This window comes from Penaeus monodon, chromosome 1 (assembly GCF_015228065.2).
Source record: "Penaeus monodon isolate SGIC_2016 chromosome 1, NSTDA_Pmon_1, whole genome shotgun sequence".
Lineage (NCBI taxonomy): Eukaryota > Metazoa > Arthropoda > Malacostraca > Decapoda > Penaeidae > Penaeus > Penaeus monodon.
The window spans coordinates 20,989,788-21,007,119 of NC_051386.1; the positions used below are offsets into that span (position 1 = coordinate 20,989,788).

The 17,332-nt window shown below is 42.9% G+C and overlaps 1 protein-coding gene across 2 annotated transcripts; it reads right to left on the reverse strand.

The window, feature by feature from the left end:
- Nucleotides 1-15,265: 15,265 nt before the first annotated feature.
- Nucleotides 15,266-17,266, reverse strand: LOC119569768. 2 transcript variants are annotated; one of them, XM_037917853.1, is made up of 2 exons: nt 16,806-17,266; nt 15,266-16,043 (listed from the first exon to the last, which is right to left on the reverse strand). In XM_037917853.1, exons 1-2 carry the CDS (start codon nt 17,140-17,142, stop codon nt 15,784-15,786), a joined length of 597 nt encoding a protein of 198 aa, XP_037773781.1. In that variant the 5' UTR covers nt 17,143-17,266; the 3' UTR covers nt 15,266-15,783. The 2 variants fall into 2 exon arrangements, with proteins under 2 accessions (XP_037773781.1, XP_037773743.1); XM_037917815.1 differs by having other exon boundaries at nt 15,266-16,046.
- Between the last annotated feature and the right edge of the window lie 66 nt (nt 17,267-17,332).

The following is a 17,332-nucleotide window of genomic DNA, read 5'->3' on the forward strand; positions in this document are numbered from 1 at the left end:
CGGACACAACCGCAGTATTAGCTGTTATTACAGATCTGAGGTAAGTCACAACCTAGATGTCTTTGTATTCACCAGTCACATTGCCATTCTCCTCCAGTTCAGAAAGCTATTGTCAGTGCGGAGAAACATTAAGGCATGGCATATGAGTGTTTCAGTTAGGGTTAAAGATTGGGTTTATGTATCAGCTCTCGTATCTCTCACACTACTGTTCCAAGATGCTTGCTGACTCTGTAGGGTTCTTGCCAACTATGCTATAGAGCACCTAGAGTGAGGTTTTACGCAGGACCAGGTCACCAACCTGTGGCTGAAAGCTTTGACCCGCACACCTCTTGCCTGCTATTTGCCTCTCGTGAGCTGACTACTGTGCTGATGGCTAGTTTTCGAACTGTAGCTAACTGCACTGCAAGCTGATCAAAATTCAAATCCTAGAGGCTGGTTAAGCCTAGCGAAAAGAAAGCGATTTTCCAGTCATCAGGTAGAGGGGCTGGTCTCCCATCGTTCGATGTATAGCTGTATTAAGTGCAAGGCGAACAACAGGGATTAATCTAGCCATGTTCTTGTGTTATTGGCTTCCAAAGCGGCAAGGGCATCTTTGACAACTATTTACAACTATTTACGCAGATTTCCATGGTGAGCAGCAGTTGGAGGACTGTGTGCTAGTTCCAATGCCTGTTGGCGTAGGCTGGTAGGGACACAACTGGCGCATTATTCTATCAGGAAGCCTCTTCAGGTAGCACAGCAGTCCCTTTTCTAGCTCAAACTGCGAACGGCCAGCTGGAAGATGACCTAGGGGAATATGCTGTCCTTCCTGGTAGATGTAATCTCCCTCCACAGTTCATCTTGTTGCTGCTTTTTTCCCATTACACTTGGGTCAGTTGACAAGAGGTCTGATTGGGGTAATACTGCAGTCGAAGTAGGGCTCTATGGTGGCAGAACGTCTTCTATGTCGTTTTGGTTATATTGGGAAAGCATCTCTGGGGGCCGAGATAACGGCAGGTACCTAGTTGCTAGACTCCAACTTGTACACAAGGTCATACTTGTACATGGATAACTCATGCGTGAATGTGGTCATTTGAGATTTTTTTTTTCTGGTAAATACAGATGTCAGTGGACGATGGTCAATGGCAATGGTAAAGGGGCGCCCATACACACAAGGTTCAAACTAAAGATAGAGCCTCCTGGCTAATAGCGCGGTAACGGGTTTCTGCATCCTTAAATCTCCTGGACCAACAGGCAACTGCGTGAGGCTTGCCCTCCTCATCCCTCTGTATCAGTGCAGCCACTAAAGCCTAAGATGAGGCATCTGTGTGGACCTCAAAGGGTAGTGAGAAGTCTGGGAGCTTTAGGATGAGTGCTGTCACAAGTACTTTCTTGAGGGACCGAAAAAAATCTTCCTGCTCAGAAGTCCATACAGGATTATCCTTTCTAGTCAAATGGGTCAGAGGTGTAGCTATCTTGGCAAATCCATCTCTGTAGCTTCTAAAAAAAAAAAAAAAAAAAAAAAAAAAAAAAAAAAAACACAAGCTCCAAGAAACAACGTATTTTTTCCGACATTCCTGGGTCTCACAACTGTCTCTATGGCTTACACCGTAAGATCAGGTGCCACTGCACTTCCTGACACAAATTCCCAGGAAAAAAATATTTTGGATTGGGCATATATACACTTGTTCAGATTTAGTTTCATTGCAGCAATATCTATGGAGGATTTCGAAAGTAGTAGAGGCCACCACATCATCCACGTAGGCATTTATACCACAGAGGATAGTATGATGTTTATTATACGTTGGGAAGTGGTGGGGGTTGTCGTTAGATTCTTTGCGGTATAGACGCACAAAGCTAAGGATAATTGAAGGTGAAATTCTTGTAGAGGAGAAAAAAAAGTTGCAGTCGTCGGTACAAGAAATAATCTGCAGACAAGAACGGTAAAGTCACAAATAAAGAAAAATATAGCGGAAAGCGCCTCTCACAACCCAGTCCAGTCGGTGTTCACGAGGCTCAGCTTGATCTTGCCGTGTATACCGAGGTGAACATAGTGTTTTCCGAGGGGTGTTGGAGGGCTGAGTCCTCCCATCAACCCTGTCTTCGGGCAAACTTAGGTTGTTGGATAAATTTTGTGACATGGTGTTGGGGACTTAGTCCCTGGTAAATACATCCATACTGCAAAGAATTGCCTTAGATTCTCTATGGCATAGACCCATGCCTCGATGTGTTGGTTATGCAGCAGTGGTCTAGATGCTGGAGTTTTCCCTTTAAATACAGGCACCTCTTCCCGTCTTATAATGTAAGTAATGGGGGCAGGAAGCTCTCGAGTGGTTTTGGATCTGTAGGGCGAGGATGGGGCCCAAAAGGTGTAAGAACAGGTAGCTGGGGCAAGTGCCGAACTTAAGTCTATAGTAGAAGGGTGGAGGCTAAATCTGCTTTCTGGGGTACAGGGAGAAAATATGAAAATATTTTCATCCCTATGAGGCTGGGATGAAAATCGAGGCTAAAAAAACAGTTCCTGGAGTAGGTTGTAACGTGGTAGCAGCAGTAACCCCAGATTAAACATCAGGTAAAATTCATGGTGTTCTCAGATGACAGGGCATCAAGTTTCTGAAGGGCAATGACACCAGTCACATCGCCCTTCTTTTCCAGTTTACACAACTGTTGTCAGGTCCATTTGATACATGTAGGCTCCCCAAGAACAGTGGCCACTTCCTGGGAGCCTCCAGCCATGGCACAAGGTCTTGGAGGTAGGCCAGACGACGACGGGTCTCTGCTGGTTCTAGAGTCACCTGACTGACTCCTCTTGGGCCCCAATTAGGCGTATGTTTGGTCTGGCTCTCGGAAAGGGGCGTTCACTTGTCACTACACAATGGTCCCTGATTATTATTTATTGAAAAAGCATCTGAGATCATTAGCGGCGTATCCAATAATATTTTTGTATCTGTAATGATTAAAACTTTAAAACTTTAACAAGATTGTTCATATTTCATAAAATATATTACTTTCTATTAGGAATTTTTAAAGATTATGAGCAGAATCATAATCATCTCTCAAAATATTTTTAAAAAGTAAATGGTCTCTGTAAAGATCTATTCCTTTCCCCCCCATAAATATTAAAGTTTTCTATAATAGGGGCTATGTTCAGTGGTTCCTGGCACCTTTGGTAAATAGCACGTAGATCCTGACAGGATCCTGACATTAGCCATCCGTATGCTCATCTTGTGTGCCCTATTCTGATTCTTGTTAGCACTACTTCAACTTTTCTGTTCACACTGGAACTTGTGATACCGAGATTTTTAATAGTTCTCAGCTTATTAGAGGATGTATTCTTCCATTGGTTTTACCACTTCTGTCTTAATGATTCTTTGATCTGGGGCATCGGGTCTTAGTGTGGGAGAGGAAAATCAAAGGCAGTGGGAAGAGAAGCAGCGGCTTTGGTCTTTTTATCTGCTAGTTCATTTCCAGAGATGCCAACATAAGCTGGTACCCAGTGCAGAATGATCTTTTTCCGTGATGATACCAGTGTTAGCCAGTCCTAGATTTCTCTTACTACTGGGCGGGAAGAGTTTAAACTTTCAGCAGCTTGTAATACACTGCGAGAGTCAGAGTATATCACGAACTGGCGATTTTAAATGTTCCTTATCATTTTGACTTTAAAAAGGAGGACATATAACTCTTAGAGGAAGACTTCCCATACTTTCCCTCGTTTTCTAATTGCAGCATATCCTACTCCATTTTTGAGCCATCTGTGTATTTTATTGTTGAGGTTCTATATCTATAGGAGTGTTCTAGCAACTTTATTTCTATGTCAGTATTTCTTTTCTTTTCTATTGCTATAAAATCCTCCTTTTCCTCATTTTTCCATGGAGAGATTTGAGGGTTGCCAACCGGTAGGCCCTACTTAGATTTAAGATTTCTCATTCCCCCACCAAACAACTGTGTGTCTGCCATAGGGTCGATCACTGCTTTGTATGCAGGAGATTAAGGGTTTCTCTGAAGTCTATTATGATAGATAAGATTCATGTAGTCACATTGAAAGTCTAAGTGTAGTTTTCCACTTCTACATATAAAGATAATACTCAGTTCTAAGCTTAGTAACACCAAGGCCGGGCGTCGTCAGGATTCCTCCTATGTTCTGGACGATTTTACGGTGATAAACCCCTCCACGTGGGTTGTCCTTATACCCAGAGTGTGTGTGGGCGTACATACACCAAATTGTGTCAGGTATTATGATCATGGCATGTAGAAAAACGGTGTTTAGTAAAATTACGAATACGGAGTATAGTGCCACAGTAACAGGGTACTGTACGAACGACCGTTGGCGAGCCCTGGTGAGTGTATGTGTGACAGCACTTGACCCTATTCGCGTATCCGCAGTGCATGAATCACCTCAGAAGCGGACAACCACCTCGCTGTCCCATCATGACGGGGGAGAGGGACATGCTCGGGGCCCCTGCAATGCTAACTACCATCCTCTTAACCCTCCACCCTATGGGAGGGATTGATTCCACTGAGCATAGGGACATGAACAATAAGGATTCGCCTGTTGACCCCGATGCTGATGACGAAGGATTTCATCTTGTTCAGACAAAAAAAGAAAAGAAAATAAAGACCACATTACGTGATTCCAGCAACTTGACTGACAAACCAACCGGAGAAAGACCGAACCCATCACCCCCCGGGGCAGGTACATAATGTCCTTTTCTGGAGGGCATGTCTACCGAAGATAAAATCAGGTAGATGAAGGAGGTCAGCCAGCTGCCGCCCCTCTATGAGGAAGACCCGCTAGACATGGTGCAGGGGAAGTGGACATCCTCTCGCAACGTCTACATACGATGGAAGCAACAAAACTACGTGTCCCGGATGGTTAATGGCAATTTTGCGGAGATTTATCTCCAAAAACAAAAACGACTATCAGCCCAAAAACAAAAAATATGGGGAATACCTGGTTACCAGGCCGAGGAGTGGCAATGCCCAGTCCAGCTACACCCTACCCAGTGCCGTGTGACGTTACCCACAGATTGACAGGGGGATTCCCTATCCCAGGAAACAGTGCCACAGAAGTAACCAGCGGTGAAAAAATCAAGGAAACGGCCGAGGAAATAAAAAGCCTCAGGCAAGATCCTGCTGAACTGAAAAAATGTTAATGGAGAAAAAGTGATATGCTTTCGAATAATGTTAATGATGTTGAAAATACGAATGAGGCCTGTGATATTATGCACAATACCATCGACGAGCCATCTGAAAACGGTGACGACAGTGAAAATAACTGCCGAAGAAGATGTGCAGGAAACGGAAGAACAGTGGGAAAACACTCAGAAAATGATATCAGGTATAATATCAATATGAGAAAAATGCGCAGAATCTGTGGAAATAAACAGGATGCAACACAGATATGTAATGCTATACAAGATATATACAGACTAAAGGGTTTCATCAAACACAGATTTGACCAATCAGCTAATCACAGGGTGTGACGGGGGACAAGAAAACAATTACTTTTCTTTCATGGAAGAGACGTGATGTCAACCGTAGAATTAATGACGTGCTTTACTGTATTCATAATAATAGTGTTGACGTTAACCCTTCACATCAGCCACTAAAATAAAAACCATCCCTAGAATTTGAGGGTACCACTCCTCTACGAACAGAGGCCTAATGGCTTATGTCAGTGACACCATATCGCATAAGCTGGTGCAGAAGTCTGATGACAATTATGTGCAATATCAGCATTTACATATTCGAACAGCCTCTGGGATTCTCTCTCTGTACAATGTATATACAAGGTGTAGAAAGCTTCAAATTGATTCACTTCAAATAGATTTTAATGCTAGACTTTATACATCTGGAGATATTCAGTGTAATGAAAATGGCGAAGAGGTCCGACATTCTGTGGACAATAGATCTATGACCGTATATGATACAGACAGGGAAACTGGGGGAGGCTAGATTATGAGGATGAAGGAATCTTGTGCATGGAAACGTCAGAAGCATGCTTGCAACGGAGCTAATCAGTGACCACTTTGCAGTAGTAACGAGATACGTTGTTGATAATAGTCAATCTGCAAAAACAAATAGGCTTATAAATTTCTATTCCTCCTTACATTGAGTACCACTTTAAATAACGTATTTATGACTGGTATGACGATTACAGAGTAACGAGAGTTGATATATTCTCCATAGCCATAAGGTAAGTGGTCACTGGTTACTATAGCACCTGGGTCTGTCCAAAGAAAACCTTCAAGAGCAACAACTCACAATGCTCCAAACAACCCAAGTGGGTCGGTGACCCTAGGCTACGAAAGGAACAAAAGCAAGATCAGGAGCTTTTTGATATCTACAAGCAGGACAATACCCGTGACCTTATTCAGTTTCTTAAAACTAACAAAAATCTACGGGAATTAAAAACTCATACAAGAAATGAACACTTTGAACAGCCTCTACAAAGCATTAACAATAACACCTCAATGTCTGAGGTCTGAAAAAAAAATCGACTCAGGCAAACCAACTAACACCCGCAGTTCCATAGTCCTCTTGCACAAACAGATATGCTCCTTAATCAATGGGCTGCCGCGTCCAAATTGAGCTCACTTCCCACAAAAATTCAGAATCACCTTAGTCTAAAATTGCACGTAAATTTGTCACTGAAATTGGATGTTCTGATACCGACCCTTCAGACTTTGCTGAGATTACTGAGTGGGGACTGAACAATGCACTAATCAAAGAAAAAGCCTCCTCTGCCTTATAGCTCAGGTACCTGATAATCCCCTTTACCTATACAGGTTAAGTATGTCACAAGGTGACATACCGAAACCAAACACTGATAAATACTGCCCAATTTCAGTAACCTCATTTGTATGCAAAGTTCTAGAAAAGATAATTTTGAACAGACTCAGGTACAGGTTACAAGTTAAATTATCTCCCAGAATGTACGGATTTCTATTGGAACGTAGCCCACAACATTGCTTTGCAGAGTACCCTTCAAGCTCCAATCCAGGGAAGCACACTGTTTTGGCATTGCAAATAGAGTTATCCTACAACAGTTAGTAAGCTTTGGCTTCCGGGGTAAACCATTGAGCTGGATTCGAATGTATCTTTCGAACAGAGCTGCAAGTGTCTTGTTCAGGGGAGTGAGACGTTCCACTTCGCAATCTTTTGAACTTGGGACGCCACAAGGAGTTCTCAGCCCTATGCTGTTCAATGTCCTCAAGGACAAGCTGGTGGCAGATATTCCACTTGGGAATGGTGAATCCATTTATATACTGGATTAGTCATCTCCGCTGAGAAAACAACGGCTCTCAACCCATGTATCGTACCCCTACTACTCACTTTTCACATAGGTGACCAGGAGCTTGACATGTGTCATAAATGATGCAGACCTGATCCTTTCTCTAAAGAAGAGACTCTGGGAGAGATTGAAACCATTGAAAGTTCTGTGGGAAGAGAACATGGCATCAATGTTAAGTTCGTTATACGGTTTTACTTGGCTTTTATAAAGGTCAGTTGTAGATTACCGTGCACTGCACTTGTTGCAGTGTAAGGAATCAGAAATAAATAGCTTGGAGGTAGTGTGAAATGAAGCTATGAGGATTATCCTCGGCGCCCCGAGAACAGCAAGGATAGTGAACATGAGATCAGAATTAAACTTACCATCCATTTCTGATAGAATAATATATATTTCCACCATATTTGGGATCAAAGCTCTGAGGGAACCCTCGTATCTCTCAGATTTCCAAAAACAACTGCAACATAAAATCACGCAAGCAGACGTGACTAATCACAAACATGCGCGCCTTCTGATACACAAAATCTCCATGAACATTACAAAGCTCAATGTCCCAATTAGTAAAATATCAAAAGGTCGATCTATTCCACCATGGAAAAATTCAACATTGATTGTGCACCTTACATGTCTACGAAAAAAATAAAAAAGTACATAATTGGATGTTAAAACAAACTGCATTAGCAACGGTACAGCAACACACAGAATCTATGGGCGGTGATGTATACAAGTATTACGCTGACGGATCTGTACAGCCTGGATACAAAATTGGTTGTGCTTGCGCTGTATACAACATCAAGTTATTATGAGAGTGCAAAATTGGGCCAACCCTACACAAGCGGAGTTAGCAAGTGTACTCCTTACAACGGAATTTTTAATGTCTTGCAAGCACGACCACGTAGACAAATTGGCGAAGCAAGCCTGCAGCAAAGATACTATGATACTATTGCTAGGACTGGACATATATTGAAAAGTTCTCATAAGGAAGAACTAGTTGATCTGTCAAACACTCAAAGGCCTGAAAACTGTACCATGAGGCACTACAATCAATATAGAGATAGCAAGCCTTCTTCCTATGGCATCGAAGTCAAACCAGACAATGTGACGCCAGAATACATTTAGGTTACAAAATGTACTGACAACTGCACGGGGCAAGAAGTGCAGATGAATATAGATGTAGATTGTGTAACGAAGAAAACAAGCGAATGCTTGAACACTATTTCTCGAAATGTCATGTGATGCAGCCTGTCAGACCACCTAACATGATGAATAAAGAACTATGTGAATATTTCAAATCATTTGATACATTAGAAGATACTCATACTATATCCTAAATTTACTATGTAAAACTGCCGTAAACAAAGAACAGTGTTATGTAAAACAGTGTCAAAAACATATCAACGTAATATTTTTTTATGATGTATGATTTACATCTCTATTTTAACAAATACAATTACAATAGTCACAGAATATTGTATTATGTCAAATATATGTAAAATTGTAATCACAATTGCCCATGCCTGAGCAGATAGCCAGTTTGGTAAATAAACTTACTTAACTTAAAGATAATACTGGCGAAACGAAAAGCACCAGTACATATTCTCAGTGGTTCATTGTAAATAGGTTTAGTAGCTGGAGAATGTTGGGAGAAGCTGAAGCATCTTCACATCTATACTTATTATCAGTGTTTGACAGAGTCTAAGAAGTGTTGTACGGTCAGCACCCCAAGACAGGTGAGAGAGTACATGTAAAATACCAAGTGCTTTGGTAGCCTCTGTCTTGAGCTGCTTGACGTGTGGTAGCAATGTTAACCTCGGGTCAAATGTTACTCCTAAGAATTTTACTTGGTTAACAAATGTAATCAAGGTCGGTCCTAAGAAAAGGTGAAGATGGAAACTACTGGTTATTTTATGAAAATACATGGCTACTGTCTTGTTTTGGGAGAAATAAAAACCATGAGAAGTGATCCAGTATGCTACCTCGGGAGCAATACAATGCAAAGTCATCCACATAGAGACTGCATGAGACATCTCTTGGTACAGCTTTTACGAAGTCATTTATGGCAATTGCAAAGAGAGTTACACTTAGGACACTTCCCTGTGGGACTACTTCCTTCTGACTTTCTTGGTTTGAGAGATGGTCTCCTATCCGCAATTTAAATTTTCTGTTACCTCAGAAATTCTTTAAGAAGATGGGGAGCACTCCCTTTAACCAATAGAATGTAGCTTCATAATTATGTCATGCTTCCATGTTGTATCATATGCTTTTTCCAAGTCAAAGAAAACTGCCAAGAGATGGTATCCTTCTGTGAAGGCATTCCTTACGGCTAACAAGGGCATCTGTTGTCGATCTCATCTTTCGAAATTCGGACTGAAATTGCGAGAGTACTTTTTCTAAATAACGTAAATAACGTGGCTTACGGAAAGAGACGTTCACTTGTCACTACACAATGGTCCCTGAAGTGGTGGTAGCAGAAGAATGGACAAGGGCACTTCGTCACGATCCAACTTGACGCGATACAGCACGGCATTGCTCACAACACAGAACACAGAACACTAGTCACGATCACCGTATGGGGCGGGGGGGGGGGGGGCACAGAGCACGGAAACACCGCAATTATCACTATTACAGTAATTTCACTTTCCACGCATATACTACTAGAGTGTAGGTTCCCTCAGAAAGCCTGCACAGGGCACTGGGGGACACGGCTTGTTTGCACCACGCTCGCCACTGGGCAGTGAATACCACGGACTGAAAATACGGTTCACGGTAGTACTGCCAGGTTTCATTAAAAAAAGGACAAGAAAGAAAAAAATACATTGAACTATTAAAAAGGTTAGGTTCCGTTAAAGGCAAGAGAAAACTGTGTAAAACACACTTTAAAACAATCCCCCTAAACGAGAATTAGCAGTAAATTGCCAAAAGATGCAAAATATAAACACTAGCAGTTTAAACGAAAGAAGTACAATATACATTACTTAGCAACATCAAAGCTAAAATGACATGATAAATTAAATAAATATCTACAATAATGATAATATTATTTAACACTCGGAGCGCGTTCGGGGCCGGATTTCGCTGATTGCATAACCAGCCAAAGCTCACCGTTTGACACCAAATACCTGTAAGTCGGAAAAACAAAAAAACGGGAAAACAAAAACAAACGATGAAAAAAATAGCACGAAGGCTATCACTGGTTTATTATCAAGAAAACAAGAGAAAAATCTCTCCAAAATATACATATTGTCGCCTTCATGACTTGCCAGCCCATACGGCAGGAGTTCCATGATCCATTCACACACTCGTCCATGCGGGAGGGTATCCCTCCGGAACGCCTGGGGCGCCAGAGGGGAGAGAGGGGGGCGAACTGCTGCCCCTCCGACGGTCACCAAACGATGCGAGAACCGAGCTGCGCCGCTGTGTTAGGGAAGAACCAAGGGTCGAGGGTTGTTTGGCGTGGCGGTAGTGGCTGTTCTAGAGGGCAAGTTTAGTTGTAACGAATCGTATTGTATGTCTCTTGATATGAAAGACATATAGAGATGCATGAAATGTTTCTGTTTATTAAATTAAAACTTTCTGAATATTTTACTTCCAATTAAAATCATGCCTGCATATAAAAGTACTTTATTTTTTAAGTCTATGTGAAATAAAGATAAAGATTTTTTTTTCTTTTCTTTTTTTTTTGTATGTCAGAGCAAGCTTCGATTATCCCGTGCTTGTAGGGACCACGAGCCAACAGCAAACAATGTATCAGTATAAGAGGTTTTGGAATGCTGCAAAAAATGCCTAGAGTGGTATAGGTTTCGAAAAATATTGTGAATACAAATCTGACGGGCAATAATGCTATACCCCTCACCACGTAAATTTCTTGCCAAAGTATAGCATGGTTTAGGAGTTATTAAACAATCGTTCAGTGATTTGAGTCCTACGAACAAGCCGCAGCCAGGCATGCTAACCTTCCCACAGCATCAGTGATTGTTTCAATTCTTATTGTGGGCATTGAACACTGCTACCTTTTATTTATTTTTTTACTTATTATTATCTTTTTTTACCGATTGTACGTGTACGTATACGAGATATACACAGCCAGGCACATGCACATCTGGTAAAAAGAAAGAAAGAAAAAATCAAAATAGAACTTTTCCTAGAGATGAGAAATACATAGAGAAATGTACCTCAACCTCACAGAGCTTACCCGCAATAGATACGATGATGTAAAACGCTATAGACCAACGCTATAGTGCGTGGACACGAAAGCGACAGGAAAGGAGATAGTCTTGTCTGTCGTCTCATCCGGTGTGTGATATTTTGAAAACGTTAGCTTCTAACCTGCGTATTCTTTATTGAAAATCAAGGAAAATTAATACGTCTTGGCAAATTTAATAGGATATCCGAATTCTTCAGTTTGGTTTAGATTATTTGTTCTGCATATTTTAGAAAAATACTTGTTCCATACGAGTGTTGGTAAAACAGCGAAGCAGCATTATTATATTTTTTTATTATTATCATTTTTTTATTATTGTTTCAAACTCATAATTTTACGACACTGCTATCACACACACACACACACACACATGTATATATATGTATGTATATATATATATATATATATATATATATATATATATATATATATATATATATATATATATATATATCATATATGCAATATATATATATATATATATATATATATATATTTATATATATATATATATATATATATATATATATATATATATATATATATATATATATATATATTATATATATATATATATATATATATATATCATCAAGGGGCAAACGCCGACGGGGGCGCATGGCCGCATCCACCCTTCGCTTCGAGCCACGGGAATCCCTCGAGGCGAGTCTCCAGGCAGGCCCACGGCCCATCTCTAATTCCTCGCGACAGGTCTCGTCGAACTGCCCAAGCCATGATCTCCTGGGTCGTCCCACAGGCCTCCTCCACCCAGGGTTGTCTCGCAGAGAGACAACCTGATGGGCACGTGGTCCTGCCAACTGTACCCCATGATCCGGCGGAGGGACTTGTTACTAAAGGCATCAAGGCGAGACTCCAAGACACTGGATAGCGTCCAGGTTTCGCTTCCATAGAGCAAAACTGGCAGTATCAAGGCCTTGAAGACATGCAGCTTGGTCCTTCTGCATAGGTACCGACATCTCCAAATGCTCTTGTTGATCGAATTCATGGCTCCTGTTGCTAGACCAATCTGTCTATTGATTTCTTGGTCTGACAGCCCAGAGATATGGACTATGCTACCAAGGTATGTAATACTCTCTGTAACTTCAACGTAAGCATGGATCGATTGAACAGGTTCCCCTAACAGGCCCCCAAAGTCCTGAATCTTGGCCTTGGTCCTGGAGACCTCTAGGCCTAAGGACTTCGCCTCATTGCTAAATGCATCAAGAGCCACCACCAGTGACTCCAAAGACTCAGATAGGATAGCAACATCATCGGTAAAGTCAAGTTTGATATTGCCTAATGTTGCCCCACACTGACTTTGGCTGGTAGCTCTGCCCATTATCCAGTCAATACAGGTGTTGGAAAGTGTTGGTGCAAGGACACAGCCTTGCCTCACCCCTGAATGAACAGGGAAGAAGTTCAACACACCCCAACCACAATTTACAGCTTTCAGTACCAGTATACAGGCTTTCTATTAAGCCAATAATCTGTGTTGGAATTCCCCTGAGTCTCAGGATCTCCCATAGCGATTCCCGATGCACCGAGTCAAACGCCTTCTGAAGGTTGATGTAGGTTGCATGCAACCCACGACCAAACTCACGACGGCATTCCACAATTACTCGAAGCACTAGTTTACGGTCTTATTGTGGACTTGCCAGGCATAAATCCAGACTGCTCCGGTCTCTGATGCCTTTCAGAAGAATGTGGGCGAGAACTTTGCCTGGTATGCTGAGCAGTGTAATACCACAGTAGTTGCTACAATCCCATCGATCCCCTTTCCCCTTCCAGAGAGGGATGACCACGCCCCTCAGTAGGTCAGGGAAATGGTACCAGACTGCCAGATGGCAGTCAGGACTGTATGTAGGCCTCGAGCAATATGTTCACCCCCAGCCTTTAGCAGTTCAGCAGGGATATCACATATTCCTGCAGCGTTCCCTCTCTTCAGACTGGAAATCGCCATCCTAACCTCTGTTAGGGTAGGAGGTTCCTTGCTGATGGGTGGGTCCGGCACAGGTATTGTGACATCATTTGCATCCAAGCTAACTGTTGGAGGGTCTACCTGGTACAACTGCTCAAACTGTTCACGAACCCCAACATGATCTGAGATGATCCGTCCATCCACTGATCGGACTGCAGTCATCTGTGAGGAGAGCTTGTAGTTCAGCTTCCTCAGGGCTTCGTAGGCAGGGCGAAGGTCGTTTACGAAGAAATGGCCTTCAACCTCCTCAGCAAGATTCCTGATGAACTGTTCCTTGTCCCTTCCCAGCAGTGTCTGAACCCTACGCACCATGGAGCGATGCAAGACTTGAATACCATATAGCCGAGCCATGTCACATGCTTCAGTGGCCTCTAATGTCTCCAGGGAGATGGAATTCGGCCTTGCCCTCGGGCGTACGCCAATGGACTCCTGGCTGCTTCAAGTGTTATGCGCTTGAAAAACTCCCACAGAGCAACTGGGTCCATCAGGTTGTCGAGTTCTGTGAATCGGTCAGAGACTGCCATGGTGAACCCACGGGTACACTCCTCCTCCCTTAGTCTGTCCAGGTGAAACACCTTAGCGTGGCCACTGGAGGGACAGGGAGTTTTGAAGTGGACCCGCAGGGTAGCCACAACCAGCCTATGGTCAGTGCCACAGTACTCGGCACTCCGGTATACCCTGCAGTTCTGGAGGATCCTCAATCATGTGCTAACAAGAATGTGGTTGATCTCCTTGGCCACTGTACCTGTATCACTGTACCATGTCCAGTGATGTGGGCTGAAGCGGTGGTACCAGAAGCCAGAGATCCTCATTTTCAGGGACCTAGCAAAGTCCCAGAGAAGGAGGCTATTCTCGCTGCTGGGATCAGCTCCCGAGCCATGGGGGTCGACAGACATCTCATAGCCATCTCGGTCACAGCCGGACCCTGCATTGAAGTCGCCCAGAACAATGCGAATATCTCGCCGGGGGCAATTGTCTGCCACAGATGCGAGTTTGGCATAGAATGCCCCTTTCACATCAAGTTTACATACATCGGTAGGAGCGTATACAGCAATAAAAGACACGAAACCAAAAGCATGCTTCAGTCTCAATGCCATAATATGCTCATCAATCGGTGTCACCTCAACTACCGAGGACTGAAGTCGGCTGGAGATGGCTATGGCTACACCCTGGAGGTGGTGACCATCGCAGTAGGTGTACCCACCCATACTGATCATGCCGCTACCAGGTCTTCTCACCTCCGAGAGGGCAGCCACCTCAACTCCCAGTCGCTTCAATTCCCGCAATAGCAGAAGTAACCTGTCATCCTGCAAGGACTGGATGTTCCAAGCGCTTACCCGGAAAGCTCGCCTGAGACTAAACCTCGGGTGGTCACTCCGGGTGCATGCCACCTCTGCAGCCCTCGCCGACGCTGCCCCAAATAAAGGGGTTCGGCGGGCTGTGGGGCCGCCCATCCGCCTGTGGGGTTCCTGAGTGCTTTGCCCCACAAGCTTCATCCTGCGCCGGGGCGCAGGATGGGGCGAGTAACTCTCGTTCCAATCCCGCCTTGCTTGCTGGGTGGGAGGGACAACCCCCTTCCCCCCAGTATATTCATTTATATGTTACGAAAAAAAAAAAGTTAAAGAATATGATCTTGATCAGGTGACATGGAAACCTTATAAAATTACTTTAAAAAGAAAACTGACTATTCTTTATCAAGGTGACAGCGGTAGTGATATGTGTGTGTGTGTGGTGTGTTAAATAAAGGAAATTCACTAAATGTACTTGCATAATAAAAATACTAAGAGTTTTAAACGAATGTGAAATAAGACAGTAGAAGCATTCTGCTTTTATTCAAATCTATTACAAATGTAAAGAATCATAAGAAAAATGTTTCGTTCCAAATAGCATACAATGTAAGCAGTTACCAATCTGTTTTTACACTCATCCTGTCTAGGCAATCTTATACAAAGGAAATGATTATTACAATGGTTCTACGTCCAACAGTTCATTATACATTGCTTTCTCTTTTGCCTAAATAACTGCAAAGAAATAAGCTTTGCACTCATTAAGCTCCAAGTGATAATCACAAAGGCAATAGTTAAACCCCTGATGCTGTGACTAGCAATCAAAATATGTAATAATTATTGCTACTCTGGCGTTATCTCAAGGAACCTAATAAAGGTGAATGATGAACCGTATTCATGTTGACAAATGTATGAAAAGTATGAATGAAAATGAATATCGATTTCGATTATATCGAATCCGGTCAAATACATCTCTTGTATTGTGAAGATATTCATTCTCATTCATACCTTTTATACATATAAAAAGGGGAATGGGTTGAGTTGAGCTTTAGATGAGCCTGATGAAATCACCATTCTTTTTCTCGTCCAATTGGCTGGCTACGAGCTTTATGTTAGCCAGGCCAGAGCGGGAGGGATAGAGACGCCCTTTGGCGCTGGATAAGGAGGAACCTGAAGAGGCACCTGCAAGGGAAGAGGATCTACTGGTGACGATGAACCGCTTGTGTTTCTGGTAATATCCAATGGTCACGAGGAGGCCGACTATTGATAGGCATAGGGCAATGGCGATGGCGATGGCGACGTACAGCACTGCTGGAAGACACAATGGTTACAGTTCGCATTACTCCTGATGACCCTCATACTTCCTTCCATTTCCCCTCCTCTTTTTTCCTTCCTTCCCCTCCCTGAGTTCGTTACCCCTTCTCAGCCTCTACTATTCAGTATAATAGAATTTCGGCTGCACCAAATTCTAAAAACCATTAATCATTGAGCAGTTATTAGTTATGAAACTCTAGTCCTGTCACTCTATACTAGAATCGAAATTTTAAAGATATTTTTTGTAGCGCTACTTTTATAGGAATGGAAAATTATTGAGTTTAGTTTCTAAGTGTATAATTTAACTCCAAAATACTTAAAACTAAATTTTACTAGGCTGAATGGGTGCAGCCGAGCAAAAGTGTAGAGTGCCTACGCTATCGACCCTCCCGCACACACCTAAGCTAACCTTAACTTACATACCTTACCATAATACACTTTTACTGAAGAAGAGACTCCGGGAGCATATACAATTTACCACCACCTCCAATGCATGGTACCAAGTGCCCATCTTCAACAGCAACGCATAACATGGGTCGTGTTGGGTGTAAGCGCTGTCGCCTCAACCGCACACCTCAGCTTAGCTTAGCTTAGCTGAATTTAACTTTACCTTACCTTACCTAACCACATCATACCATATCTCACCCAAGAGAATACCCATCTAGCTCACCCCAGCTAAAAAGAAACCCACCGTCTCCACACCGCACGGTAGCAAACATTTTTCCTCAACAGTAACGCATAACACGGGTTCCTTACTGTTGCTCAGCCATTCGTCGGTGTTGTTGTCCTTCGCTGTCTCGGGCATGTTCTTGGCTGGCTCGACCCCCACGATTTCAGGGAAGCCATCGTTACGCCCTCCTGGATGATTATTCCTCCCGAACGTGATAATTAGGTTGAACCAATGTTCCTTGGCTTTTCTCGGATGCAAGGGAACAAAGTCGATGACCTCCAGGAACGGTTTGGCTTCGTTTTTCGCGGGGTCTGTTATTTGAGCAGCGCGAGGGCTGTCTTTCTTCTCCTCCTTCCCCTCGCAGTTTCCGAAGCACTTGGCGAGCAAGCACATTGCAAGCAATACCTGGATTCTGGCCATCATGATTCCTTAGCGTTTCTTTGCTTATTCTTAATGTTTTCTTTAGTTTTTTTTTTAAAGATTATTCTGGAGAATTAGTGAACGTGCCTGTCTGAATGGAGCTCTGACCTCAACTGATAGGCTTTCCGCTCCTGGCTTCCTTTCGAACGAACTACGCCGTCGTTGCTAGCTGTCGAGAGTAAAGATAATTTTT

Coding starts and splice junctions, on each gene's coding strand:
- LOC119569768 (XM_037917815.1), bottom strand. CDS start 17,142: ATGATGGCCAGAATCCAGGTATTGCTTGCAATGTGCTTGCTCGCCAAG. Junction 16,047..16,805: donor CGACGAATGGCTGAGCAACA/GTAAGGAACCCG, acceptor TGTGTCTTCCAG/CAGTGCTGTACGTCGCCATC.